The sequence below is a fragment of the Cavia porcellus genome, unplaced genomic scaffold (assembly GCF_034190915.1).
Source record: "Cavia porcellus strain 051 isolate PalLab524CR breed Dunkin Hartley unplaced genomic scaffold, mCavPor4.1 scaffold_6, whole genome shotgun sequence".
NCBI lineage: Eukaryota > Metazoa > Chordata > Mammalia > Rodentia > Caviidae > Cavia > Cavia porcellus.
This window is the reverse complement of record NW_026947489.1, coordinates 95,611,064-95,638,969: the sequence shown is the minus strand read 5'-3', so window position 1 is coordinate 95,638,969 and position 27,906 is coordinate 95,611,064. Positions and strand designations below refer to the sequence as shown.

Here is a 27,906-nt window from a genome sequence, read left to right as displayed (position 1 = left end):
CTGTGGGACCAGGAGGGCAGGGGACCCAAGGGATGGGGACAAGGAACAAAAGCCTTCTCTGCCACTGGGGCAAGGGATGAAATTCTAAACTGAAAGTGTGTGTGTGTGTGTGCTATTTATAGAAATAAGGCGATATTAGAGGAAACAACTAAAGAGCATGTAAGCATAAAGCTAAGAAAAGACACAAACATAAACTCTTCAAACCCCACACAATTATTTTACAGCGGAATTAATGAAGAAGTATACAAAATATAACCTAAAATCTTCTCAAGAGAGCCATGGTGACATACATCTGTAATCTCAGTACTCCAGGAGGCTGAGGCAAGAGGATCACCTGCCTGGGCAACTTACTGAGATGTTATTTTAAAATAAAAAGTAAAAAGGACCGGAAATGTAGCTTGATGCAAAGGCTCTGGGTTCATTCATTTAAAATCATTTAAAGAAGAGAGTAGGTCACTTGCAAAGAAACAGAATCCGATTGGCTTTAATTCTTTTGTTTTTTTGGCTTTAATTCTCAACAGCATCTTTATCTTCCCTTTTTCTTTTTTTCCCAAGAAGAAAATATTGTGATTTTTAAAATTGTGTTTAAAAGAAAACTTTCAGAATTTGAATTCAACGGTGAAATTAAATTACCATCAATCAGGCAAAGCTACCTTTTGAAAATGCTCTTGGAGAAAGCTCTTCAAGAAAAAGAAATAGATGGAAAAGACAGCAACGAGGTAAGAGAAGCACATGAATAATTGAGTATGGTGTATTACTGCTAAAATGCAATCGCCTAATGGTACTCCCTAATAATCCAGGACGAAGTCCAGAAGACAGCGAAACAGAAGCCAGCGCGAGGCTTCCCACATGGAGACTCAGAAAAGCCGGGTAGCAGGGGCGGTGTCAGAGGGGAAGCAATGGGGCTGCGGCCTATGGGGCCTCGATGAGGGTGCGGGCCAGAGCCCGGTACTTAGGTCACCTCCCACCCCCTCTATCTACCTATATGTGTATATCTGTCTGTCTGTAGATTTTTTTTTTTTTAATCGGTACCAGGGATTGAACTCACGACCGCCTGCTTGCAAGGCAGGTGCTTATGCCGTGTCTGTAGATTTTTTGGTACCGGGAATCGAGGTAGGGGTGTATGTGTGTGTATTTTTTTTTTTTTTTTTTTTTTGTATGGGAATGGAACGCATGACCTCGCCCTTGCGAGGCAGGCGCTGTGCCGCTGAGCTATATCCCCGGCCCTTTTCATGTATTTTTTGACCCCAGCTCGCACTAGGTTGCCCAGGCTGGGCACCACTTGCGAGTCTCCTGCCTCAGCCTCCCAGGCCCGGCCGCTGCCCCGAGCGCCCGCAGGACCGCGACGGGAGACGGCGAGGAGCATCTCCCCGCCTCCGTACCCTGTGGGGGCTCCTCTGGCGACCCCGTGCACACACACTCCTGCGTTTAAATTTCCTGCCGGCTCCGCCCCGCACGTCCCGCATTGGCCGCAGGTCGCCCCTACGACGTCCGTGCGGGGACAAAATTCATCAGCGACGCCTTCCCTTCTTTCTCCCAGCTTCGTCCTCTCTGGTTCTCAGGGCATGGATTCCAGGTCTCATTTCAGCTCAACTTCGTCTGAATTAGACTCGACCCTCCTTGTCCCTTAGTGACCCGGGTCCAGGCAGCGAGCGTCCCACGGTTCCGGTCCCGAACCTCGGCCTCCGCGCACCTACCTGCTGGCCTCTAGTGCTCCTGCCCACGCGATCCGCTGCAGCCTCTGCGGCTGCCGCCCTCCCGGTCGACCACTGCCCCGCCCCTCCCCCTCCCCCGCCCCGCGCCGTCTCGCCCCGGGTCCGGCCTCCTCCCTGGATTTAGAAGCACAGGGTCCTCAGGAGGAGGCCACGCCTGTCCCCCCAGCATTTGGGAGGCTGAGGAAGGAAGATCACCAGTTTAAGCCCAGCCTGGAATACACAGTGAGACCCTGACTCAACAAAACAAAAATAAAAGCAGCTGTGCACATTTTGCATTGGTGCCCATCATTTCCAAAACGAGGCATTCCTTCCACCTCAACAAAATAGGAAAGCAAAATTCTCCTGTCCTTCTAGTCCTCCTCATGCCAGTAATGTCACCGTCAGTCATCATGTTGCTCAAACCAAGAGCCCAGAAGTTATCCTGAAGTACTTTTTGGCAGCTGCACTCCCCACTCCAAGGACAAACCCTGCTCAGTCTACCTCCAAAGCCGCCCTCCGACGGACCACTGCTCCACCCCGGGCTCGGTCAGTGCCTAGCGTTACTTCTGCCGTGGAGTAGCTTCCAAACCCTTCCCCGCATGTTCCTCGTCACGAGCAGGATGAACTACCCACGCTGCTGGCCTCACGGGACGAGCTGGCCTCACCCATGCTGAGCATTGTGCTATAGAGCTACATCCTCAGCCCCTTTTTCATTTTTTAAAATTTTGAGTCTCATTAGGTGGCACAGGGTGAATTCGAACTTGCCTCCCATGCAGTTAGGTCACAAGTTTTCACCCTCACAGCAGAGGTGGATGTGGCTCAGATCCTTGGGATCCCCTCGGGATCCCCTCGGGCTCTCCGGGAAAACAGGTTTCACCTCCCAGCCATGGTGAACTAGGTCGTGGCTGTGGGGACTTCAAGCAGATGCATTAACACTGGGCTGGCCGCCTTGTCTCCCCACCCCATGGACGGCAGTGTCCCTGCAGAGCTGGCCAGCCCTCAGGGAAGCCCACAGCCAGGAAGACTTCTGAGCTTGGAAGCCATCTGTTACCACACCATCGTGCAGCTCGAGGGTCTTGAAGTGGTGCCCCCCCCCCCCCCGCGCCCCACGACCCATGAAGTCAAACTCTTCTTACAAGAGTATTAAATTAGGGGCTGGGGATTTAGCTCAGCGGCATAAGCGCCTGCCTTGTAAGTGTGGAGTTGTGAGTTCGATCGCCAGTACAAAAAAAAAAGGAAGAGTGTCGATGTCCGCTCCCGGCCGGCAGGAAGGACACACGACATAGTCTGGTAGTGGACAACCTTTTCTTTTTATTTTTCTTTCTCCGTACAGCCTGCCCTGGGTTCTCCCAGCTGAAGCCTCCTTTGGTCCGCTCTCCGCGGCTCCTCTTGTGCTTCAGTCTGCCCCGAAGCCTCTATCGGTCCGCTCTCCGCAGCTCCTTCTGGGCTTCTACTTCCGGGCTTCTACCTGGCTTCTACTTCCTCCCAGGGGTGGCACCAGTATATATACGGGTACAGTGTCCAATCATGTTAAAGTAAGCAAGGCAAGCTGATTGGCTAACATCATCAGTTGCTAGGCAGACTATATTGTTGAGCGGGTTGTTTACGCGGTAAGCAGGAAACTAGCATATTCGATGGGAGGGGTAATCTACCTCAGGCCTCACTCTTTACTACAGGCCTCACGTCCGCCAAGTGAGGCGACCGGGCTCGGGGCTGCGGCTCCCAACATCTCCCCCTTTTTTATTTTTTATGAATGTGCGCATCGTAGCCCTTCCTGGACTGGGTGCAGAGGCTTATGCCCTATGCGTAGGCCCACCGTAGGTCCTTGGCTTAGACCCTGGTCGGCCGTCCCATGGTCTGCCAAGGCCCTGAGGCCCTCGTCCTTTTTCTAGGGCCAGGCACAAACTGGACGGAACCTGGATGCACACAAGCTTGCACTCATTTCCTCTCCGTAAAGAAATCCCCTCGGAGAGAAATTTAGACCTGGGCAGCATCTAACAGTCCAGCGGCTTACGTGCAGGATGGGGTAGGGCCTGGCTTAGGTCGAGTCGTGCTGGGGAGGCACGCTCTTACCCGTCATTGACTCATCTACCCTGCTGTGTATTGTCACCTTATGGAGGAGAATGAAGGATGCCCGCCATATCTAGACTCGGTCGTGGGCCAATCGAGCAAGCCATGCATATGCCTGAGGATCTTTTTGTCCATTTCGGGCTACCGCTATTTCTATTCATCTTGTTGGTTGGTCTGTGATGGATCTCCAGTAGGGCAGGTCTGATCTTTAGTCGAGGGCTTTGTTGTCCGTGTCAGTCTCTCCGGTATCCACAGTGGTTCTCGTCCCGGTTCCTGTGGGAAAACACAAACCGCGCCTCGGTTCCAGCTGACCACTGGATCCGGGCCCATCCATTGTCCTGTCAGGACATCTTTCCACTTCACCCACCCTTTATGGTTGGGGGAAGGGTTGCAGTGCTCCACAGCTGGGGAGCGATTATCATTATTTAAATTTAAAAAATTGTGTGTGAATAGTGCCATGGATAATCGTGCCTTTGGGGCCAGGCCTTGGCCTACTCCCCCTTTTTGTTTTTGTAAAATTTCTTTGAGGCTTCTATGAGCCCTCTCAATGATTCCTTGACCTTGGGGATTGTATGGGATACCATGTTTTAATTGAACCTCCATCATTTTGCAGAACTCATTGAAAGCTTTGCCTATATAGGCTGGTCCATTATCAGTTTTTAATATTTTTGGTTTGCCCCATGCGGCCCAAGCCGCCAGGCAATGATTGATCACATTAGACACTTTTTCACCTGTTTCTGCTGTTGCAAATATGACGCGAGAACAGGTGTCTGTGGAAACATGAACATATTTAAGAGTCCCAAACTCCTGTATATGTGTGATGTCCATCTGCCAAACATCACCAGGGATCAAACCTCGAGGGTTTACTCCCCCTTTTTGTTTTTTATTTTTTATTTTTTATTTTTATCTTTTTCGTTTTTTTTTTTTTTTTTTTTTTTTTTTTTTTTTTTTTTTATTGGTACCAGGGATCGAACTAACAACTGCACACTTGCAAGGCAGGCGCTTAAGCCGCTGAGCTAAATCCCCAGCCCCTTTTTCCTCGACCGGCGTTTTTCTCAGCCTGCTCGGCAGAGTAGCCGCCCATGAAAATACCGTCTGCCCAGCGGCGCGACGTCATAAGACTGCGGTCGCGACAGAGTGAAACGGGGCGTCACTTCCTGTGCCGGCTGAGGGAAGGGAGGGTTTCCTGTGGCGGCCTCTCGGCGGGGAGCCGCTTTTAGAAAAGAGCTCCAGGGCGGAGCGGATGGCTCTCTATCTCCTCCCCGCCAGAGAGCGCCGGGGAACCGAGTCTGACCATCAGCGCGCCGACCCTCTCCCACAAGCATTCTCTTGTTCCACCCCCGGTCTCCCCGATTGGCGTTTCTCTCAGCCTGCTCTGCAGAGGACTCTGCATACCAGGCTCGCCAATCCAGGTAACTGCCCGAGGGCAGACACGCCCCCGCCAGCTGAATCCAGTCCGCGGGGGTGAGGGGCCCAGAAGACAGATTCTCCAGCATGGCAATGGTGTAAGGCGCAGTCGGCCCAAAAGTTGTAACTGCATTTTTAAGTTCTCTAATCTGCTTTATCTCAAAAGGCTCCCGTACATTGCGTCCCTGGCCTATAGCCACTTGTACAGGAAATATCTCGTAGGGGTCACTATCCATCCCAGGTGGTGGATGTACCTCATGAAACAAGCGTCTCCCCTGCCAAAGCCACCTGTGAAAATACCGATCCGCCGGCGGCGGAGCATAAAACAACGGCCGTGATTGGGCGGAAAATGGGGGCCCGTGCATCACTTCCTGTTCTGGCGAAGAGGAAGGGAGCTCCCGGGCGGCCGCCCCGCGGCGAGGGATCGCCTCCGGAAACGGCCCCCAAGGTGGGGCGGAAGGCTTCGCCTCCCTCTCGCGCCGGGGCGCACTCAGGAGCTCTCTACTCCTCCGCAGACCAGGTTGAGCAGAGCGCAATTCGCGGGGCAACGCTGGAAAAGAACCCTGCGACTCCTTATTGAGCGACTTAGGCTCCTGACAGCTGGTCTCTTTGGCCTCCTTGCCATTCAACTTTCCCTCGTCCTCGGAGTCAGACGACTCCGAGGCTAGAGCCCCGTCCTCCTCCTTAGCATCCTTGTTCCCCTTGACAGACCCCTCTCGGGAGCTCCCTGACTGGGCCTGCTCAGATACCCTGCATACTTTTGTAAGCTCTTGAGAGCTTTCTCCACAACCACCCTCGCTCTTAGTGCCGCTACCTAGCATGTTTCCCATTTTTTAATATGTTACTCACCGCGTGAGGCCCAAAAATCCGCCACTTACGCGTGAGCCTGAGGGGAGTCTAAAAGCCCTGTAGGTGCGCGCCACCCAGAGCCCAGGCTTATCCCCAACTCACCTGTCTCGCAGCTCTGTACTGGAGCGTTGTCCACTTCCACGTCGCGGGGGTGATCAGTCCCCGGGCGGGCCTCCAAATGTCGATGTCCGCTCCCGGCCGGCAGGAAGGACACACGACATAGTCTGGTAGTGGACAACCTTTTCTTTTTATTCTTCTTTCTCCGTACAGCCTGCCCTGGGTTCTCCCAGCTGAAGCCTCCTTTGGTCCGCTCTCCGCGGCTCCTCTTGTGCTTCAGTCTGCCCCGAAGCCTCTATCGGTCCGCTCTCCGCAGCTCCTTCTGGGCTTCTACTTCCGGGCTTCTACCTGGCTTCTACTTCCTCCCAGGGGTGGCACCAGTATATATACGGGTACAGTGTCCAATCATGTTAAAGTAAGCAAGGCAAGCTGATTGGCTAACATCATCAGTTGCTAGGCAGACTATATTGTTGAGCGGGTTGTTTACGCGGTAAGCAGGAAACTAGCATATTCGATGGGAGGGGTAATCTACCTCAGGCCTCACTCTTTACTACAGGCCTCACGTCCGCCAAGTGAGGCGACCGGGCTCGGGGCTGCGGCTCCCAACAGAAGAGTACTTAATTACTCTCCACATTCCCCTTCATCTTCCTGTGCTCCTTCAGCGGGTACACAGGAGGAGGGATCCTAACACAGCTGTCCCTGTTAAACCAAGTATCAGATCTGCAGAAATTTGGGACTATTCTTGTTCTGCAGAATACAGTTACACTAAAAATATACTGTTTATATTAATACATGGCAACCTCCTTTCTATTTTTAATTTTTGTTTTGCAGTGCTGATGAGCTTTTACTTTTTAGCTTTTTTGTTCTCCTTTCTCAGAGGGTCTCACTTTATAGCCCAGGCTGTCCTGCAACTGTCAGGCATCCTGGTGCCTTAGACTCCTGGGTGCTGGGATTACAGGTGTGTGCCACCATGTCTAGCTCTTTAGTTCATTTTTATGTTAACAAATATGAGCAAGGTGTAACTCATGGCTGGATGGGTGGCATGGGTGGATGGCTGGCATCCCAAGGCACTGGGTTCAGTTCCCAGCTCTGCAAGACAAATGATAAATAAATCAACAAGCAACTGCTTAAAAGGGGCTGGACTGCAGCGTAGTTCAGTGGTAGACACTTGCCTTACATGCTGGAGGCTTTGGGTTCAACCCCTGGCATCAAAAAACAAAAGAATTGTGGCAGGGGATTTGGCTCAATGGTATAAGCGCCTGCCTGGCTGAGGGCTAGTTCGTGAGTTTGATCCCCAATACCAAAAGAAAGAAAGAAAGTAAGAAAGTTCACGTGAGTTTCTACTATGATAAATACCAATACATATGACCTTATGTTACGATGCATCTACAATGTGCATATGCTGCTTGATATACCATGTGCATACAAGTGGGTATTTGTGTGCACAGATTTCGTGGCCCCCACAGTGTGTCTCTGAGGCGTCTGCCCTGATCCTTGCCTTCTGTTGGCCATGCCTGTGTCAGAGAGGGCCAGGGCATCACCCAGTGGCCTGATGCTAGGCCGTGAGACACCTGTCACCTTGTGTTCTTCTGTGTCTTGCGCCCTGTTCTTCTGGTCATTCAAGGGTTCTGAGGGAGGCTCCTGGCTGCTGCCTGTCCTGCACTCCTGTCTTCTGCAAGCCTCCCAGTGACAGTGCCTGAGCACCCCAGCCAGAGAAGCCAGTGGCTCCCAGGTCCTAGACCACAGAAGCCCTAGGCACAGCTGGGAACCTGAGGAGTCTTCAGGAGCCAGCCTGAGGGGGTCTCAACCACTGTTACCTCTGCTCCCTTTGGAGCTACACTGGCCCCTGAGGGGTGGCATGGGTCTCCTCTTCAGTTTCCAGCACACCCCACGGAGCCCACCACACCCTGTCACTGAGGATGAACCCGCACATGCAGTCAACGCCCCTTCTAAGAGAGAGCCCGACCGAGACCCCGAGAGACACCTAGAGGCTGAGTGGTCTCTGAAGTCTGCAGCACACTTCTCAAACCTCATATTAGAAGGTCCAGGCCTACGGTCACTCAGCAGGGAAGCCCCAGGGAGAGCAGGAGAAGCTGGACCCAGAGGACCTCATAGCGGCCTCCTAAGCAGGTGGCCAGGACACTGGGGGCTTGCAAGCCCAGAAGACGGGCTGTCACTGGCCTGAGATTACATAGCTGAGGCCAGTGCTGGGCTCCAGAGTTCATACATTCCTTTTTGCAAGGAAGCTCACTCTGCTGTCCAGGCTGACCTTGAATTCCTGGGACGCAGCAGGTCCTCGGTCTCAGCCTCCTGTGGAGCTGGCACTCAGGTGCTGCTGCTGTGCCTGGCTGGAGGCCCTGCTCTCTGCAGCAAAAGGGAGAATGAGAACAGAGACAGTGATATCAAAATCTGACAAAATGTGTATTGAAAAGGCAAAGAATTACTAGGAATATAGATATCATTGCTTGAGGCTAAAAAATTCAATGAGAACAGTAACAACCTAGTACAGCACCTGCGAACATAAACTGACATAAGGACAAGGTGAGAATGAAACTCCATGATACAGTGAGGCACGTAACACATTTCTCCCCCAGGCTGGGCAGTGGCTCAGTGCTGGCACCTTCACACAGCATATGTGAGCCCCCCAAATTAGTAGTATATAGAAAACATTATAACAAACTTCATCTAATATAGACATAGAAAATCATGTACCCAAAGCTTAGAAAATTATTTATGGAAAATATAAAAATTGACTTATACAAGGTTATTAAAGTGTCAGTCAATACTAACAATTAATGTCACCTTGTAATCCCAGACCTTAGGAAGCGGGGCAGGAGGATCCCCATGGGTTTGGGCCAGCCTGGGTTACCTGAGTTCAAGGCCAGGCTGGACTACATGTGGAGGCCTTGTCTTAGGTTTAAAAAAAAAAGAAAAAGAATGTCACAGAGAACATTGTCTATGACCACAATATAATGATGTCAAAAAATGAGTAATAGATTTTTTTGTCTTTTTCCTTTTTATTGGTACCGGGGATCGAACTCACGACTGCCTGCTTGCAAGGCAGGTGCTTATGCTGCTGAGCTAAATCCCCAGCCCCCTAGATTTTTTTAATGACTAAAACTAGGCCTGGGGTCCTAGTTTAGCTCAGTGGTAAGAGATGTGCTTAGTTAGATTCAGGAGGAGCTGGATTCAATCCTGGCACCATGTGGTGAGGCAATGTTCCCCACAAAGGAGAAAAATACTGTAAACCTAACACTTGGGAGGCACAAGGATCTCCACACAGTAAAGCCTAGCCTGGGACACATGGTATGCTTAAAGGTAACCTGAACTGCATAGGGAGACCCTGCCTCCAAAAAAAAAGAAAGAGAGAGAGAAATAAAAGAAAAAATGCTGATCTCTGTAAATTAAAAGCCACACATCTAAGTCTCTAGAGGGGAATGAAACTGAAAACTGTAGCATATTCAGAACTGCAACAGTGGAAACCTACATACAAAAGCTAAATCTCCCTTATTTTTTTGGTACCAGGAATTGAACTCAGTACCTCTTGCTTGCCAGGCGGCACTGTGCAGCTGAGCTATGTCCCCAGCCCCTAAGTCTGCTTTTAAAAGCTGTGAGCTCCAGCTGACGGCCAGCAAACATGCAGCCTGCAGTGCACAGGACTGTGTCAGAAAGCAGGAAGGACAGGGGAGAACCCGCAGGGTACCCCACTTGGAAGTCAGAAAACAAGCAACTGAGTGAGCCCCAGAAATAACAAAGAAGAGACATTCATGAAACAGAAAAGGAAGACTAGGAAGCCAATGTGGAAATAGAAGCAGCCCAACAGAAAGGGGTGTACGCAGAGAATCCAAAGATGGGGAAATCTTAACGGCTGATAAACATAATTAGGAAAACTAAAATTAAACAACAATCAGATGTCACTTCACAAGCTTTCAACTGGCAAAAACTACAGTATTAAAATCACGTTTTAAGGTGGGTGTGGTGGTACATTCCAAGATCTCAGCACTTGTGAGGCTGAGGCAGGTGGATTGCAGATAGTGTGCGTTCTTGAGGCCTGCCTGGGCTACACAGTGAGTTCAAGACCTTGTCTCAAAAAACAAAGTCACGTTTTAGTCAAAATATCAAGAAGATGGTTGGAACGGAGCTGGGGCCATGCCCCCGGGGAGCAGGCCCTGTGTCTAGGCAGATCCCGGCCTAGGGGACTAAAGAGGATGGCGCCTAAGTGCTGCAAAAACACTTCGGACTTCGAGTTTAGGTTTCAGTTTGAGCCAAGACAGACAGGTAAACTCTACAGATTTCAGCAGGCAGGCTGATGGCACCAGCCCGGGGCGGGGGTGATCCCAGGCAGGAACTGACCAGCAGGTGGGGGTGGGGGGGCTCAGGTGAGGCAGCTGCTGTCTCCTTCAGTGCTGCTCCTCCGTTCTGCACATCCCTGCTTCTGACCCAGGGACAAGTCGGGGAGACCAAGGAGGATAGGTCTGCACCTAACTGTTCATGTCCCAGAGCTGACTGGGCGACCAGGAGGGGCCACACAGAAGAAAGATCGTGCCCCCCCCCACCATTTAGCAAGTGTCAGGGTGTGTGGCAAACCGCTTTCTGGGGGAGACCTTTACCAAGGGGCTCTGTGTGGAAAACAGACATAGGGAACAGCTTGACCTGGAGTGGTTTCACTCTTCTTTTGGTCTGTCTTTTTGAGACAGGGTCCAGCTCTGCAGCCAAAGCTGGCCTCAAACTTGCAGCAGTCCTCCTGCCTCCTCCTCTTGAGTGCTGGGGGCACAAGCATGTGCCACGGTGCTTGGGGGCTTATTGACATCTTTAAAAGCAAAGTCAAACACAGCAGCTGTACATTTAGAAATTAACAGAATTTTCTAGGCCATTAAAAAATATCTGAACAAGGAAAAAAAAATGATCTGAAACGTCTCTCAATGGGTTTTGAATCCATTTTGGTCAAAACCGTAACATGCACGACTTTCTGACTCATGTGCAAGAGCAGCTGACAAACTCGGGCAGCAGATTTATTCATCCAATTTCAGTAAACTTGGTAGAGGCCTGAAGACCTACTGCCTGGTTTCACCACATGCAAGGACACAAATATCAAAATGGAGCATCACAAGTGTTCGCAGAAGTAAGTATGTGCAACCTGTGTGCCCACTCCGGGCCCGGTCCAGGCAGCACATCTGGGGACAAAGCCAGGCTACCTGGTGGCAGAGGAAGGTCAGCGGAATCCACGACTCCAAAGTAACGGACACCTCACACTACTGACTACTCGGAAGAGCTAAGATGGCAAGTTCTTCTTTTACTCCAACTAAAAATATACATGAACGAATGGGGGAAGTAACCAGGCATCGCTCCCCATGTTCTGTTTTGTCCTGTGTTTCGAGACAGGGTCTTGCTGTGGAGTTCAGGCTCACCATGGAGCTCACCGTGGGGCCCTAGGACCTGGTGGGCCCGTACCAGTCCACTGTGCGGCCTCCCTAGGCTTGGGGAGGGCAGGCGTCACCTTGCCCACGTTAAGCACCATCTTCCATGCTGGGTTTTTCCTAGGACTTTGTGTGCATGACCAGTGAGTAAATGTCTGGAACAGCATTCATTTCAGCTTCTCTCTTTCCATGGTGTTAGGCAGGGCACCCCGGGGCTTGTGCTCCGGTATTGTAAACCCAAAAATAGAGTTCAGTCACCCGAGTATTGTAGTCTTTCTAGTCTTCCTCACAATCCAAAAAGTTATATTTGTAATCCCATTGAGATGTTTTTGCAATCCCAGCTGATCAATTCCAATCTACCATCACCAGTGCAATCCATGGCGAGAAAGCATATTCCAAGTTAAGGGCAGCCAAGGGGTCCTAAATCCATTTCCCGTGAGGACATCTGGACAAAGGCCTTGTTCCTAGGCCTCTCCCAGCATTTATTCTCTTGTGAAAAAAGGGGAGGTAGCTCAGGGATGAGTGATAGTCAGGATGTGTGTGGGGGGTGTGTTACTGAATAACTTGAGCTGGCTGGCTAGGTGCAAGAATGGCAGCTCTGTAATTTGCAGAGATAAAGATATGCAGGGGACTGGGGATTTAGCTCAGCTGCATAAGCACCTGCCTTGCAAGCAGGAAGTTGTGAGTTCGATCCCTGGTACTGATAAAAACGAAAAAGACCAAAAAAAAATAAGAGAGAGAGAGATAAAGATATGCAGAAGAATCAATTTACATAACCCAATTAAGGTAATAGTGGAATTATTTTGGGAGGCTGTGGTTTGTAATATGCAAACTCTTGTGCCCTGGGGAGTCACAGCCTCTTATCTTTAGGCTCCTACCCCGTTGACATTCCTTGAGCTGTTTGCTGTAACATCTCACCAGCTCAATCCTGTATGTGGAGAGCACCATGTGAGGAAACAGGACTGTCTAATGGCTATAGATTTTGCATATTAGCACCTTGGCTAGCCTTACTTGTAATGCTTAAAGCCAATTGAAGAGAGAAGGAAATACCCTAGCCAGTCTTTTACATATCAGTATAAGGAAATCAGTCTCCAAGTAATCAAAGTCACAGTAATTGTTTTGGATTCAGAGAGAATCACTGGAGTTGTCTCCCACACTCAGGGAGGCAGGTGCCCACCTGAGCCACGTTCCCACCCTCTGCTTTTTTTTTTTTGAGACAAGGTCTTGGTGTAGCCCAGGGGATCTCAAACTTACAGCAATCCTGCCCCAGCCTATGAGTACTGGGATTACGGGTCAGCAGTCAGCTTTACATCACTTTTAAATCAACTTTTTTGTAGTTACTTTTCCTTTTTTTTTTTGTATATTTACGATGAACATACTATTTTGGTGTAGCAGTGCGTATAAACAATGTGTAGAAAACTACATCTTCATACATTAGCAATGCCTGATGCCAGTATTTTAGTGTAAGAATATGCGGCAAAAGTACGTTTGATGCTCACTGGCCTAGATAATTTCTTACAGGTAGGCAAGGAGAAATACAAAGATATGAACTGAAGCACTGTTGGGAAAACTGGGAATCAACCCACATGTTCGTAACACAAGAACAGATCAACTAGCGGGCGTGGTGGTGTCCACTTAAGTCCCAGCACTGGCAGGCTGAGGCAGCAAGGCTGTGGCAAGGGCCAGGCCAGCCTGGACTATGGAGAGCAGCTCTGTCAGAGACTAACCAGGCGTGGTCAGGCTGTGAAACACTGCACAGGGTGTCTGCACCAGGCAAGGGTTACATGCATCCACACGGGTTTAGGTGGGAGCATTAACACTGTTCAAGGGAGGGAAATTAGGGTGAGAATCACAGCAGGGCAGCGTGCACCAGTGCTCACATACAGGTGCAAAGTCATGTTCACTGCTGGCCCTGTGTTTACAGAGCCACCCAAGAAGGGCTACACCCAATTCAGGGGTACGGGAGGAGGGTTTTCAGGGTTTTTTTTTTTTTTTTTTTGAAAGTAGTAAAAAACAACAGAACAAAACAGAATAAAGCCAACTGAGACCGTGTAGTGAAATTGGTACAGAACTTCACAGCAGGTTACCGGGATAACAGTAATATGCATCACAGTATATTTCATTATCTTTACAATAGTTGTTCTTTCAATCATATATATAAAAATAAAATGAAATACAGAACATTATAGAACTTGTAAAAACAATTATTGAATAGAGCAGTACCATTAATCAGAATAAAGCAAAACAGTAATATAATTTGCCTTCAAAGCGATGGTAGAAGGAAATCCCCCTTATTTGCTATGGTCAACCTCCCAGGAGATGCTCAGATTTCTGGTTCCCATTTGCTAACAAGGGGACAGGAGAAAGGGGGATGTTTGACTCTAGGCCATGCACCAATAGATTCACTATTGCTTAGCAGGGAGGCATGCTGGTTGCTTGGTTTCCCAGTGCCCTAAGTTCCAACATGGTGTGGCTCTCAGAAGACACTGGTGGTTCTCCCCGTGGAAGGGCTGCAGTCTGCCACACCACAGCCACTTACCAGGGAGGGGAACTGCTTCCTTGGTTTCCCAGCATCCTAAGTTCCAACATGGCGCAGATCTCAGGAGACACTGGTGGTTCTCCCTCTAGAAGGGCTCAGGAGGGGGGTTTTAAACACTTTTTATTTCTTTTTTGTTCCAGGGCTTGGGATTGCACCTGGGGCTGCGCTGAATACACGGTCTCTTACTGAACTCTAGCCCCAGCCCCCAAATAGGTTTTCTTCCTTTCTTCCTTTTATTTTGTTTTTTGGTCCTGGGGATCAAACTCACAACCTCACACTTGCCAGGGAGGCGCTTTCGCTGCTGTGCTACATTCCCAGTCTAGCTTTTATTTTTTTTTGTCTTTTTCCTTTTTATCGGTACCAGGGATTGAACTCATGACTGTCTGCTTGCAAGGCAGGAGCTTATGCCGCTGAGCTTTTATTTCTTAAAAGATTCAAGGTAACAAATAGCTCACAAATAGGAGCAGGTGGCAAGGCCCTGAGTGCAGGGGTAGTGAGTGGATCGGCTCAGTGTCAGCCCATCTCCTCTTCAAGGACAGTGTCCAGCGTGGACACTCACCTTATTCCAACCTCTTTCCAGACCACACTGGCAGCAAACACTGCCCATTCTTCTGAACTTTAAATATTTCCTGAATTTGCTGCATAGCGGTATATACAAAGCTTATGTGTATGAATTGTGTGTGTGTGTGCATGTGTGTGTGTGTATGAGAGAGATGTTCCCTAGGCTCAACCTTCCAGGTGAGGGGACTACAGGCACATGCCACAGGCAGGTAAAGGAAGTAGTGGTTTTGCTTTGTGTGTATGCACATGGGACCTCTGAGCCACAGGTCCAGTGTTCATTTTCTAGCCACACAACACTGGCTTTGGGAACCAAAGAGAATGGAGAATGGAGACTGTTTCTGTCCTCTCATCACAGAAAGCATCTCGATAGCGCATGTCCTTATCCTTTGGCATACAATAGTGGTTTCATAAGAATTGCCTGGAGGAGCAAAGCCAGACACAATCCTATGAAAGCTGAGCCAATCCACTCGCTACCCCTGTACTCGGGGCCTTTCCACCTGCTCCTAGGCTGCCACAATGAGCTGCAGACTTTCTCTGCCCACCCTGGGCTTCAACAGCAACTTCCTTTCACCCGAGCTGTGCCAGGCCTGCCAGGAGGCCTTCCAACCTGAGGAGAAATGGTACATCCTTGCAAATTTAATCAGTACATTTAAAAGACTATTAACGTCATTAAGAATCTTTTTTTTTTAAGAACCTTTTTAAAATCCTACAGGACTTTGACATTTTCTAAACCTCAGAGTAGCTTGTTATAGTGTATGAAGGCATTCAGATTTTTTCTGTAAACTTGTCATTTGCCATATGCATGAATCTGTTTCACAAGAATTTTCTTTTTGTTATTGTTTTTTGAGACACAGTCTTACTACGTAGTTCAGACTGATCATGTAGCCCAGGCCATCCTCCTGCCTCAACCTCCCAAGTGCTGGGATTACAGGTGTGCACCACCACCCCCAGCCTAACATGAATTTTTTAAAACTCAAGTCAACTGTTACTTTAGTACTAAGCTAGCCAAGGAGGATGCTCTTAAAAGTTTAGTGTGGAGAGCCTTCACTCAGTTTGTAAAGTCTGTTGATACCTTAGAAAATCTTTTGTCAGCTGAGTACACTGGTGCATGTCTGTAATCCCAGCTACTCGGCAGGCTGAGACAGGAAGATCACAAGTTAGACGCCACCCTGGGCAATTTAGACTCTGTTATCAAAAGAAAAAAATAGTCTAGGGCTGTAGCTCAGTGCTAGAGCACTTGCCTAGCACGTAGGGGACTGTGGGTTCCATGCCCCGCACTGCAAAAACAGAAACAAGAGTCCTCTGCAAGGTCTACCGCAGTGCGAGTAGCACGTGCAGAGTCCTGGTCAGGGGCCTGTCAGAAAGTTAAATGGAAAAAGGGTCATTTGAGGACGTGAAGGCTAGCCCAGCTTCTGGGGCTTGCACTCTGGCTCAGTCGCACGCAGAAGCCGGGGCACAGCGGCCCTAACTCCGACACGTGTGCCTGCGCCGCATGGAGAGCCCAGGCGCTGGCAAACCGGGCATCTCCTGGGCACCCCGCCCCGCTCCCCGGGCTGCCGGCCCTGTGGTGCAGCCTGCGGACGGCCACGTTGGTTTGCAGGGCTCGGCCGCAAGGTCGCGCTCCAATTAGGAAGGCTTCGCCGCCCGCCGCCCGCCGCCCGCCGCCCGCCGCCCGCCGCCCGCCGCCCGCCGCCCGCCGCCCGCCGCCCGCCGCCCGCCGCCCGCCGGGAAAAGCCCAGCGAGCTAAACCAGCGCAGAACACTTGTAAAGGGCCGGTGTGGCCGCGCCCCTGCCTGCGCCGCCACGTGACCTAGCACCGCCCAATGGGTGGGGCTTCGCCGGAGCATGCGCACTGGTCCACTGTGCGGCCGTCCGGCAGTGCCGTGGGCGCCTAGGGGGTGAGCAGGACCCCGGCCCCAAGATGGCGGCGCCCAGCGAGGCGGCCGCGGCTTTCCCCTCCCCTGGCGATGGCGGCGGCGGGGGTTTCGGGTCCTGGCTGGATGGGCGTTTGGAGGCTCTAGGATTGGATCGAGCGGTGTATGGCGCCTATATCCTCGGCGTCCTGCAAGAGGAGGAGGAGGAAGAGAAGCTGGACACTCTGCAGTGCATCCTTTCTGCTTTCCTGGTGAGAGGCGGACCCCGCTCGGCACGTGGCTCCCCTTTGCTTGGGGTCACGGAGGTCCATGGGCCCTACTAGGAGAACACGCAGCCGGCCTGAGCTCGGGGCCGCGGGGAAGGTCCCGCTTCCCTGCCGGGCTTGACGCCGGAAGGTCACGAACCCGAGGGGCGCTCGGCGCCCTCTGAAGACCCATGTGGGCTGGGGTTCGGGGTAGTGTGAGCGGGCGTCCTCAAAACCGGGCCTGTTGCCCTCGATCTTAGTGTTCAGCGCGGGGAGCAAAGCGCTCTGGCTGACTGCCCGCTGGGAGGCAGCGTCTGGGGCTGGCCTTGCAGCGGCCGGGAGGAAGTCCCGTCTCAAGTGGGAGTCCAAAAAAGGAGCGGGTGGCCGAGGTCTCTTCGGGACAGGCGGAATCGACAGCCGCGTTAGGCTTCGGGCCTTCGGTGATTGTTGGTGGTGAGAGATCAGAGAGAAAAAATTTGCTGGCTGGCCTCATAGCAGATTCACCAGTTCACAAACGCGTAGTTTTAAACTTTGTTTACGTAGGAAGGGATCCAGATGCGCAGTCTTGCAGCCGGATGGCCGGTGCCACATTCCTCACGCCCCGCTCCAGCGCAGGTGGATGAGGTACCGTGGTTCTATGTGCTGGTCTGTGGCGTCTCGCAGACTCTTCCCTTTTAAATATGAGTTCAAAGGTAAATTTTCTTCAATTGCTGCTAACTGCTGTAGAAACTAGGGTTGTCTTTGCGTTTGCGGTTTAGAGATCTTAGAAACTTGACTGCTACTGTGAAAATACCAGTCCGGCAAAAGCTTTATCCTTTGGCATCTGTCACAATGAATGGAGAATCAGAGGATATTAGGAATACTGTATAGATGTAAACACTCACATACTACTTTGTAGAAAGTAGGAAATTGTTTCAAATCCAAAAGTATTCTGTGACAGTAGGGGGCATACTAGGAAAAAAAAGAAAAATCACACCGGAAGTGCAGTTCATGGGCACGTGACTGAAGTGGTTGATTCCAGGCAGCTGCCCCAGGTCCCTCTGGCAACAGCCCTTCGAGCCTCAACTTGTTGCGTTGAGATCGAACAGCAGCTTAGGAGTTGGGCAGCAGTTCAGCGCAATGCGATAAAATCTCTTAGACCCTGACATTGCATATTATAGGGTAAGGAACAGGAGACAAGGAACTTAAGTATTTTTTATTTTTCTCTGGCAAGGCTTCATGTACCTGTTCTACCACTGAGCTAACGTTCCACGCCCTTGTTAGATTTTATTTTGGGACAGAGTCTCACTAAGTTGCCCAGACTGGCCTCCAACTTTGATTTTCTGTCTCAGCATCCCAAGTAACTGGAATTACAGGTGTGCTCCACTGTGCCTGGCCCTTGAATTTTGCTTCCAGCTGGGAACTTTCTCAAGACTGCATGAGGAGCTTGTTAAAATACCTTATGTACTTCTGGGTGTCATTCTCTTAGCCAGTGCTTTTCATGGCCTCATTTGGAGCTGTGTGTCTGTTCATAAGGGGAAACGGTTTCTGCTTTGTGCTGCTAACACACTCTTGAGAGAAGAGGCGGTAATCTAGAAAAAATGTAGTACCTTATGTCTGTGTATTGGAGCATAAGCTGCAGAAGATAGAGTCCTCTTTGAGGGTCCCTTACACCTGGTCCTATTCGTGTGCCATGTTTGATTTTCTCATAGCTTTCCTCATCTTCCTGCCTGAAAACTGACTGGGAGGAATTGGGCAGGAATCATACGGTGAAGCAGGGCTCCTGAACATGAAATAGCTGAGGAATAAAAGGGCCAGGGAATGTATGTATGTTGAACACATAATTGAAAGTGCTGTTTTTTGTTTTTTTGAGACAGGGTCTCAGGCTGAAGTCAAAGTATGGCAATCCTCATGCCTCAGCCTACCAAGTGCTGGGATTACAGGCGTATGTTACCATGTCTGGCCGAAGTGTTGCTTTCTGTCAGCGTGTCTGGACACGTGTATGTCAGAGGTCCCTAAAGTTTTTTTTATTTTTCTGAGTCAGGCTCTGGCTGTGTAGCCAGGCTGGCCTGAAACTCACAAGATCCACCTTCTTCAGCTTCTAGTGCTGGGATTGCAGGTGTGTGCCATGATTCCTGCCCCTGACATTATAATAAATTCATTCTAGGAAAAACAGCACAGTCAAATCAGTTGCCAGATTGGGCTGAGATTAAATGTTAGAAATTACCAAGTTTGTTAGCAAGAATTCAAGTAAGTTTCAAAAATGTGGTGTGTGGTCAGGAGCTGGTACCAGGAAAGGTCAGAAAGTTAAGAAACTCACTCACAGTCCTGGCCCAGACCCTGGTGTGTCTGACAGCACAGCCAGCATGGAACAGGAAGGGGAGGTGGCAGGGTTGCTGGTGACGGGTGAGCCCCTCTGCCAGTTCACCCCCAGGGTGGGGCCTGCAGTCTTGGGCTTGCTGTAGCTCGAAAGCTGATAAACCCTGGAGAATGTTCTGTGTCAGCCGAGAAAGAGTTCAGGGGACGAGTTTTGACTGAGGTGATGAATGTTTTGCAACAGAAGTAAGAACCTGGCAAGGCGAGGAAGGGAAAACGGGAGATGCTGGTCAGAGGGTAAAAGCCCAGGGAGCAGAGAAAGGAGACTCAGAAACCTGTGCTCGAGTGGCGACTGTAATAAATGGTGTGTTGTATATTTCAGAATTGCTAGGAAATAGATTTCAGGTGTTTTCACACAGAAAACCAGTATCTGAGGTAAACCTGTTAATTACCTTGATGTAATTAATCTATAGTAGAAACATCAAAACATTACATTGTACCCCACAGTTATTTACAGTTGTTGTCAGTTAAAAATACAACATACACACATTTATCTACCTGCTCTTTGAGATGGGGTCTTCCTGTATCTTTTGGTGTGGCCATGAGTTCCCAGGTGTCCGACACTGCAGTAGCCGGCCTAGGCCTGCTCTAGCCCGCTGCCCGGACCCTCCTGGGTTTCTCCCCTTCGGAGCACGTTGATCCTGCAGCCCTTGCAGTGGCCGAAGCTTTCTGCAGCCCTTAGGGTACTCATTGGTCTACTTTTTCTACCAGGAAGAAGACTCCCTCCTCACCGTCTGCAAAGAGATTGTGGAGCGGTGGTCAGAATCTCAGAATGTTGTCCCCGAAGTGAAGAAAGAAGGTAGCGTTGGCCTTTGTATGTCATCCTAGGGCGCTTTGCAGGAGCCTTTGTGCCGCTCGCCAGAGAGACTCTCACAGCCTCCTTGGAACCCTAGTGCCCCGAAGGTGTCCACCAGCAGTGTGCTCTGTGTGCTGCCTGCCCTCCCTGGAGTCAGACTCCGGCTGTTCATACCAAGCCATGTCTCCAGCCTACTGTGTATGTTTTCTTTAAAGGCAGGGTCTCACCAGCTTGTTAAATTGCCTAAGCTGTGCTTGAATTTATGATCCTCCAGCCTCAGTCTCCCAGGGACCTGGAGTTGCAGGTGGCTTTAACTTTTTTTTTTTTTTTGTCTTTTTCATTTTTATCGGTACCAGGGATCGAACTCACAACCGCCTGCTTGCAAAGCAGATGCTTATGCTACTGAGCTAAATCCCCAGCCCTGGCTTTAACTTTTTACTGAACAATGATTTCCTTTCCCCTTTTCCATTTTACCTTATCAGCCTGGCTACAGTGATCTTCACTGGTTGGTTGGGTTGGTCCTCTCCCTCTATTTCCCTGTCTTTCTCTCTGTAGGAGGTTAGGGGGTTACTGGGAATTGAACTCATGGAGCGCTGACCTATCTCCTCAGGCCTTTTTCACTTTTGAGGTAGGGTCTTGCTAAATTGCCTAGATTGGCCTTGAACTTTTAGTTCTCCTCCCTCAGCCCCCTGAGCAGCTGGGAATACAGGTGCGGACAGCCATGGCTTTACATTTGGCTTTTTCATCTTTCTAGGGTCCTTTGCATCTCAGCGTTGTGGGCTCGGGCGGCAGTATCTTTCTCACCTCTCACCTTTCTCATGTTATTTTCTAACAGATTGAGGCTAGTATTGTGCTTGCTTCGGCTATGCTTTTCACCCTAGTTTGTGCGGAAAGGAATGGCCTCATGTATTCAGTGTTAGGATGGTTAAGTGAGTGGAGAAAATGCAAATCATGAAACTCAAACTTGGAAACCACTTGATGCAGTGGTCTGCTGCACTGGCGTCCCGGGTGTGCTGGACAGGGCCAGGCAGTGGTGCTTTCTGAGGCAGGCAGCCCTCCTGTGTGGACAGTTGTGAGAAATGCTGCTTTCTACCCCTCCTGAGCGTGGAAAACTTCATAATTGACCATATTTTATTATATTTTTTACATTTTTGGCTTTTTTTCTGGTAGTAGGGATCAAACTCACAACCTCACGCCTACCAGGCAGGCGCTTATGCCACTGAGCTTAATCCTCAGCTACAGTGTTTTTTTGTTTTTTTTTTCTTCTTGTGGCAAGATCTTGTTATGTAACCCAATTTTCAAACTTGTGATCCTCCTGCCTCAGCCTTGTAAATACTGGGATTACAGGCCTGCACCACCACACTAGGCAGAATACTTGGCATGACAATAAACTCGACTGGGAGCAGCCTGCCTTGGTTGCCATACGGGTGCGTCCCAATCCTTTTCTCTCAGCAGCAGCATGTTGATGTGAACCAGTGGATTGGTGTCCACTTGGGCTGAAGACGGTTGAGGCCTGCTGCCTGCTCCTGATACTCCTGGCCTGAGGCAGCTGCCGCTGATGGCTCTGGAGGCAGCAGGTATGGGGCATGAGTGCCTTCCTCCCGCGTAACTGCCCTGTCCCTTCTTGTGCCCTTCCCAGATGAGGTCCAGGCCATTGCCACACTGATCGAGAAGCAGGCGCAGATCGTAGTGAAGCCTCGGGTGGTGACGGAGGAGCAGCGGCAGAGGAAGGCAGCCCTGCTGGCGCAGTACGCGGAGGTGACTGACGAGGAGGAATATCCTTGCCTGTGGCTCAGTGATCTTTATTTCCTGTTTCTGCCTCTATGATAACAGTGAGCTAAGCCAGGTGTGGTGCCGCAAACAAAAAAATAGCACGTTCAAGGCCAGCCTGGGCCACTTAGTGACTCAGTACGACACTGCCTTAAAAAATAAGGGATGAGGATTCCATCTCTGGTACCAAAAAAAACAAAAAAACATAGCAACTCTTGGTGGCCCTGTGTGCTGTGAGCCCCGATCTGGAGAGCTGAGCTGGTCGCTTACACACATGCAGGCACGCTCACACCCACGCACTCATACATCTGCGTGCTCACAAACATTCATGGAGACATGTTCATACTCGCTCACGTGCACACACATACAAGCTCCCACACAGACACACTTCCATGTACACACACTCATAGCCACTAACCTATACCTGCACACGTTTTGGTGCTAGAGATGGAGCCCAGGGCTTGCACATGCTAAGCACTTGCACTGCTCCTGAGCTGAACCCTGAGTCTGGGGTTCATTTTTAGCACGCTCTCTGTGCATTCCTGAAAACTTCAGTGTAAAACAAATTGTGCCTTAATGGCGTATGTTTTGCAAGTTACCTCTGAGTCTGGCATTGTGTCCTGATAGTATGCTTTGCAAGTTACCTCTGAGTCTGGCATTGTGTCCTGAGCAAACTGGGGCACTAAGAAATCGGAGGCATCAGGACGTGGATGGCAGCTCAGAAACAGATGCCGGGCATTGTGAGGGTCATGCTGAGCTAGGAGCCGTGTCACAGGACTTTTTCCAGTGTGATCATAGATTGCAGTCAGAGGTAGAGGTGAAGGCTCAAGCAACAGCTGAATAAATCAGGAATCTGAGTGGGGACTCTCCAGACAGCACGTGTTGGAAAGTCCACGTGGCTGGCACCTGTGGGCAGAGCATCAGAGGGCATGGCCAGCTTCCAAAATGCACTCACGGGGTGAATGCCTTGTGCAGGCTGTCATCCTAGAAACAGCAGTGTCACTGAGGCACTGTGGGAAGAGTTTCCAGGGGCCTCTGGCTGTTCCCATTCCGAGTTTTGTGACTTTCTTGCCAGGGTTGGCAGCACTGTGGCCCTCAGGACAAAATGTCAGTTCCTTGGGAAGAAAAGAACTTGGTAAAGCACCAGTGCTCCTGGAGGACATTGGAAACTCAGGTTTCTGGGCTTCTTTTGCTGTGTTTCTGGCTGAAGAGTTTAGGGTTCAGGAAAGCATGTTCCCGGGAACAGTCCTACTGGACCTGCTGGTGAGGGTGTCTGCTGTGCTGAGGTGGCAGTCACCCAGAACAATTTGAATTGCTTATCAGCCTCTAGGAGAGGGTTTATAGAACTCTTGTTATATTTGGGTCTTTTTCTTTTTTTTGAAACCACCATATAGTGCAGGCTGGCCTCAAGACTACCAGTAATCCTCCTGCCTCAGCCTCCCGAGTACTGGGAACACAGGTGTGTGATTCAGCCAACTTTGCCATCACGCCTTAACAGGGGCCCACCCTGGGTGCAGCCTGCTTTTCCGGGTCCAGCTGTCTGGTGCAGGTTTATGATGCTGAGTTGGTTTGTACAGGCCTTTGTTTTCTGATTTTTCCTTAACATTGGTCACTGAACCAGATGAGAACAATGATTTGGGTGCTGGAATGAATGCCAGTTCTGACAAATGTATCCTTCTCTCTTTGTCTAACTCCCCGTGTCTCTGAAGAGCCTGCTGGGGGTCATCTTTTATTCTGCCATCACTGCCATACTCCCTTTATCTTCAGGAACTTCTGTCAAATCAGCACCAGGAGCCCACCCTCAATGGCCCAGGTTGTCAGCTTGAGACAGTGGCAGCCACTTCCAGCATGCATGCTGCAGCCAGCTGCTTTTTATCACACAGTGCTCTGTGAAGCTGGCATCACTGCAGAAGCGCTTCCTGGCCAAGCGAGTCCTGGGCTCTAAGCAGGGCTGATTAGGAGGGAGGCTCTCCAGAGTACGTATGGCAGGGTGTGGATCTGGGTGGCCTGGTGCTGTGCAGAGACGGAACACTTTAAGCTGGAAATAACACAGCGAAACATCTGGGCTGAGGAAGGTCCCTCCCAACAGACTCACTTCCTGAGCCCCTGCCCAGAGACAACAGGCTTCTAAATCCAGCTGGGAGCTCAGGATGCCAAGTGGAAAACAGAGATGCTCACAGGGACCCTCAGCCATTAACTTTTGATACACTACGGCGTTGGTGCGTGTTAGGTACTTGCCTTACTTTTGAGCCTTAAAAGCATTAGGAAAAAAGTCATGTTTTTTTTTTTTTTTTTTTTCCGTTTTTATCAGTACCAGGGATCGAACTCATGACTGCACACTTGCAAGGCAGGCACTTATGCTGCTGAGCTAAATTCCCAGCCCCAAAAGTCATGTTTTAAGATAAGAGCATTAATAGGCCTTGTTTTTTAAAATTGTAAGAAATGGAAGTCAGGCATGGTGGTTCATGCTGGTAAACCCAGCACTTGGGAGGCTGAGGCAGCAGGATCACTGAGTTTGAGGTCAGCCTGAACACATAGTGAGACCCTGTGTTTTTTATTTTTCAAGAAACAAAACATAGATGTGAGTACAGTTTTTGGCTAGGTATTTTTCTTTTTCTTTTTTTTTTTTTTTTTTAATCGGACCAGGGATCAAACTTCCAACCACATGCTTGCAAAGCAGGTGCTTATGCCGCTGAGCTAAATCCCCAGGGCCCCCCCCCCCGCTTTTTTTTTTTTTTTTGGCTAGGTTTTTTTTTTTTTTTTCAATTTTTTTTGGTCTTTTTCCTTTTTATCGGTACCAGGGATCGAACTCACAACTGCCTACTTGCAAGGTAGGCACTTATGCCGCTGAGCTAAATCCCTAGCCCTGGCTAGGTATTTTCAACAACTGTTAAATTACTTTGTATCTCAAAGAAACCAACCAAACAAAACACCAAAACAAAGTGAAAGATGTTTTAGGACTATCCTGGTGGCATTAGGGTTTCTCTGTAGACTGAGAGAAGGCTGACATGTGAGGGACAGCAGGGTGAGGACGATGCTAGTTGGGTCCTCTGCCACCTGCATCTCATCCCTTAACTCACTTCAGCTCTGTTCCGCAACACCAACCTGGAAGACGTCCTCAGTGCTCAGAAGCTGGAGCGGGACTCACTTCGGGATGAGTCCCAAAGGAAGAAGGAGCAGGACAAACTCCAGAGGGAGAGGGACAGACTGGCCAAGCAGGAGCGCAAGGAAAAGGAGAGGAAAAGGACACAGAGAGGGGAGCGGAAACGATAACCTCGGGCAGCTCCGCTCGCCATGGTGGACTTGCGCCTGGGTGTGTGTAAGAAGACTGAGCACCTGGGCAGATGGTTTGTTTTCCACTGCTGTTTCCATGGCACAAAGGAAAATCCCAGTCCGCCCAGTCACGACAGGTGTGTGTTCGGTGGTCTGGGCAGTCACATTGCAGTTGATGTTCTCTACCAAAGACCTGGCATGGAGCAGCCTTCACATTTGAGTACTCAAGTCCCAGGCTCCTGTAGCTCCTTTCTAAAAGGGAGTCTTCCATGCATAAAGAGCGGGATTCAGGAAGTTGAGTCAGGTTTCATCCCAAAGGAGCGGAGCCTGGACCTCTGCTCTGCAGTGTGCAGTGTGAGCGTCCACTGCTCAGGGGGTGATGTTTACCCCAAATGTTATAGCTCCTGGTGGGGGTAGGAAGCCTGCTGAACCCTGAGTTCATAGTATGTGGCAGCAAGCTGTTTGATAAGGGAATGTTATAGATCTGAGACTGTTTCCTAAGAATGTTTCAGCTTAGCCGGGGATGTAGATCAGTAGCACTGTACCTGCCTGGTAAGCGCAGGGTCCAGAGTTCAATTCTTGGTACAAAGAAAAAGCTTCAGTTTACAGGAGAAAAAAAGTCTCTGAATGGAGACAGTTACACATTTTTCCTCATCTGCACAGTGACTTTTAGAAGAGTCAGTACTATGTGCAAGGATATCACTGTTAGCTAGATTAACTTTTTATAATCATGAATCTCCTTGAGTGCCAGTAGCTTTTATTCCTGATTTGCCCTAAATCATGCCTATGGAGGCTGCTAATTCCTGGTTTGGGAAACCCTCATAGGAAGAACACTGGGCCCCTTGGTGACACAGAGCTGTGTAGGACAGCACAGCTGGTCCAGCGAGGAGTGAGGGCTGGGGCCTGGGAGGCAGAGGCTGCAGGGCTTCCTCCTGAGGGTCATGATCACAGCCATGCCCGCCACAGGCCAGGCCCTTAGCTTTCTGATGCCAACAGGGCCCTGGGCTCAACAGACCACTCCCCAAGAGCCAACATGGCACCTTGTAGGGAGCCATTGAAGCTGGAGATCAGTCGTTCATGTGGGGCTAAAGCAAGGCCAGTCCTAAAAACAGAGAGCCCAAGACAAGCCCGGTAAATAAGCTGTTCCAGCTGGGAGAAGGCAAGGGACCCAGGCCAGCCAGGTACACAAGCTACTAGGCAGCGGGTTTGGAACTGACATCATTTGAGTGTATAAATAAACATGCCACAGTGGCTGAGCAGTCCCCCTGCTTTCCCGTCAGGAGAGGGTGCCACCTGACCTCAGCTTTTGTCTTCATTTTCTCATCCTTTCACTGTCCTCCCCAGGAACATCTAGAGCTGCAGCTGGTCGCAATGGCGCCTGGTTTTCATGGCATGGTGCAAGCTAAAAACAGTTTTTACATTTTTTTAAAGATTGTAAAAGAAACTGAGGGTCACAGGATTCAGCCCAGCCTGGGCAACTTAGTTATTTAGCCACAGCAGACCCCTGTCTCAAAATTTGAAGGACCAGGGGTGTAGCTCCATCCGGAGCTCCTGGGTTCAGACCCTAGTACTCCAGGAAAAAAACAAAAAGCATGTGAGATCACAGGTGATCTGTAAAATCTAAAATATTTACTACTTAGCTCTTGAAAGTTTGCTGAACTGTTTTATATCACTGCAAGATTAACAAGATCTTTACCTTTGTGCAGAAGGTTTTTTTAAAAGGCATGAGTAAAGAAGATACATTGCCTCTTCACAGTCCAGTAACCATGGCATTGCAAAAATCATCTTTTTTAAAAAAAAATAAACTATTTAAATCACTGTCTTCTGTTTGATTCTTTCCAGGTACTTGTGGAAATGAAGTCTGTGTGGACAGTCACTTAGAATGTTTTTACTTTATGCGTTTGTTTCATTAGCCCTAGAACCTCTGCCTGGAATCCATAAATTGTTTTTCTCAGATTTCATTCTGTGGAGGGCAGGAGAACAGACAGAATGTTTTGCTTTTTGGAAAGTAAGTAAATTTGCTTTGAAATCTCCTGAGTTTCTAGTGAGGTTTAGTTCTTTACTGGGTGATAGGAATAGGTGGTGGCATCAGAGCCTGTTTTGGGGGTTTGGTTCTCAGCTTGGTCTCTGAAGGAGTCAAATGATACCCATGCACTTCTCAAGGGTATTTATTTTGATTTGTTAATAATTGATTCTTTTGGGACTGTTCCGTATGTCAGTTAGTGTACATTCAAACTAGTGCTTCAGCAGAGTCGGCTTGTTAGGCTTTGAGTATGATCGCCCACTCAGGTGACAGTGAGTCCTTTCCATCTGAAATGTTCAGTATTGCAAACAGCCATATCTTCAGGGGGAAGACTGAGGGTTAGGCTGGGTGTCATGGCACAGGCTGTAATCCTAGCATTTGTGAGACCCTGAGGCAGGTGGCTCACTGGGAGTTCCAGGCCAGCCTGGGCTCCACAGTGAGTTCAAGGCCAACCTGAACTATATAGTGAGACCCTGTCTCAAAAAAAAAATTGAAATACAATAATTGAGTTATAAGCCAAACTTGAGATTTCAGTCCTAACTTTCCCAACCAACCCTCAAACTTTATATAGTACATTATTCAGCTTTTTTAAAAAAATTTTTTATCGGTACCAGGGATCGAACTCACGACTGCCTGCTTGCAAGGCAGACGCTTATGCCGCTGAGCTAAATCCCCAGCCCCCTGAGTTCTGTTCTTGATGCCAAAAAATACGTGTGTGTGTGTGTGTGTGTGTGTGTGTGTGTGTGTGTATGTTAATACTGTTTTTTTTTTCCATAAAATGAATACATCAAATTTCTTTTTTTTTTTTTTAATTGGTACTGGTGATCTAACTTGCAACCGACCACGCACTTGCAAGGCAGGCACTTATGCTGCTGAGCTAAATCCCCAGTCCCCAAATTTCAATTAGAAATGGTGGAAACACCAGCTTTACCAGTTTCACTGCAGATTTTATGTGATTTTTATTACTATTTTTTTG

The 27,906-nt window shown here is 49.5% G+C and overlaps 1 protein-coding gene and 1 long non-coding RNA gene across 2 annotated transcripts; one reads left to right on the top strand and one right to left on the bottom strand.

Annotated features, from left to right (window-relative positions):
• Positions 1 to 2,985: 2,985 nt before the first annotated feature.
• Positions 2,986 to 6,736, bottom strand: LOC134476571 (uncharacterized). Its single transcript, XR_010048379.1, has 2 exons — positions 6,123 to 6,736; positions 2,986 to 4,037 (listed from the first exon to the last, which is right to left on the bottom strand). It is a non-coding gene; the product is annotated as an uncharacterized LOC134476571 (long non-coding RNA).
• A 9,704-nt stretch (positions 6,737 to 16,440) lies between these two features.
• Ccdc43 (coiled-coil domain containing 43) lies at positions 16,441 to 26,725 on the top strand. Its single transcript, XM_003465738.5, has 5 exons — positions 16,441 to 16,719; positions 19,780 to 19,867; positions 21,504 to 21,639; positions 23,248 to 23,303; positions 24,720 to 26,725. Exons 1-5 carry the CDS (start codon positions 16,516 to 16,518, stop codon positions 24,905 to 24,907), a joined length of 672 nt encoding a protein of 223 aa, XP_003465786.2. The 5' UTR covers positions 16,441 to 16,515; the 3' UTR covers positions 24,908 to 26,725.
• The last annotated feature ends 1,181 nt before the right edge of the window (positions 26,726 to 27,906 follow it).

Coding starts and splice junctions, on each gene's coding strand:
- Ccdc43 (XM_003465738.5), top strand. CDS start 16,516: ATGGCGGCGCCCAGCGAGGCGGCCGCGGCTTTCCCCTCCCCTGGCGAT. Junction 19,868..21,503: donor CCCCGAAGTGAAGAAAGAAG/GTAGCGTTGGCC, acceptor TGCCCTTCCCAG/ATGAGGTCCAGGCCATTGCC. Junction 23,304..24,719: donor GAATGCCAGTTCTGACAAAT/GTATCCTTCTCT, acceptor AACTCACTTCAG/CTCTGTTCCGCAACACCAAC.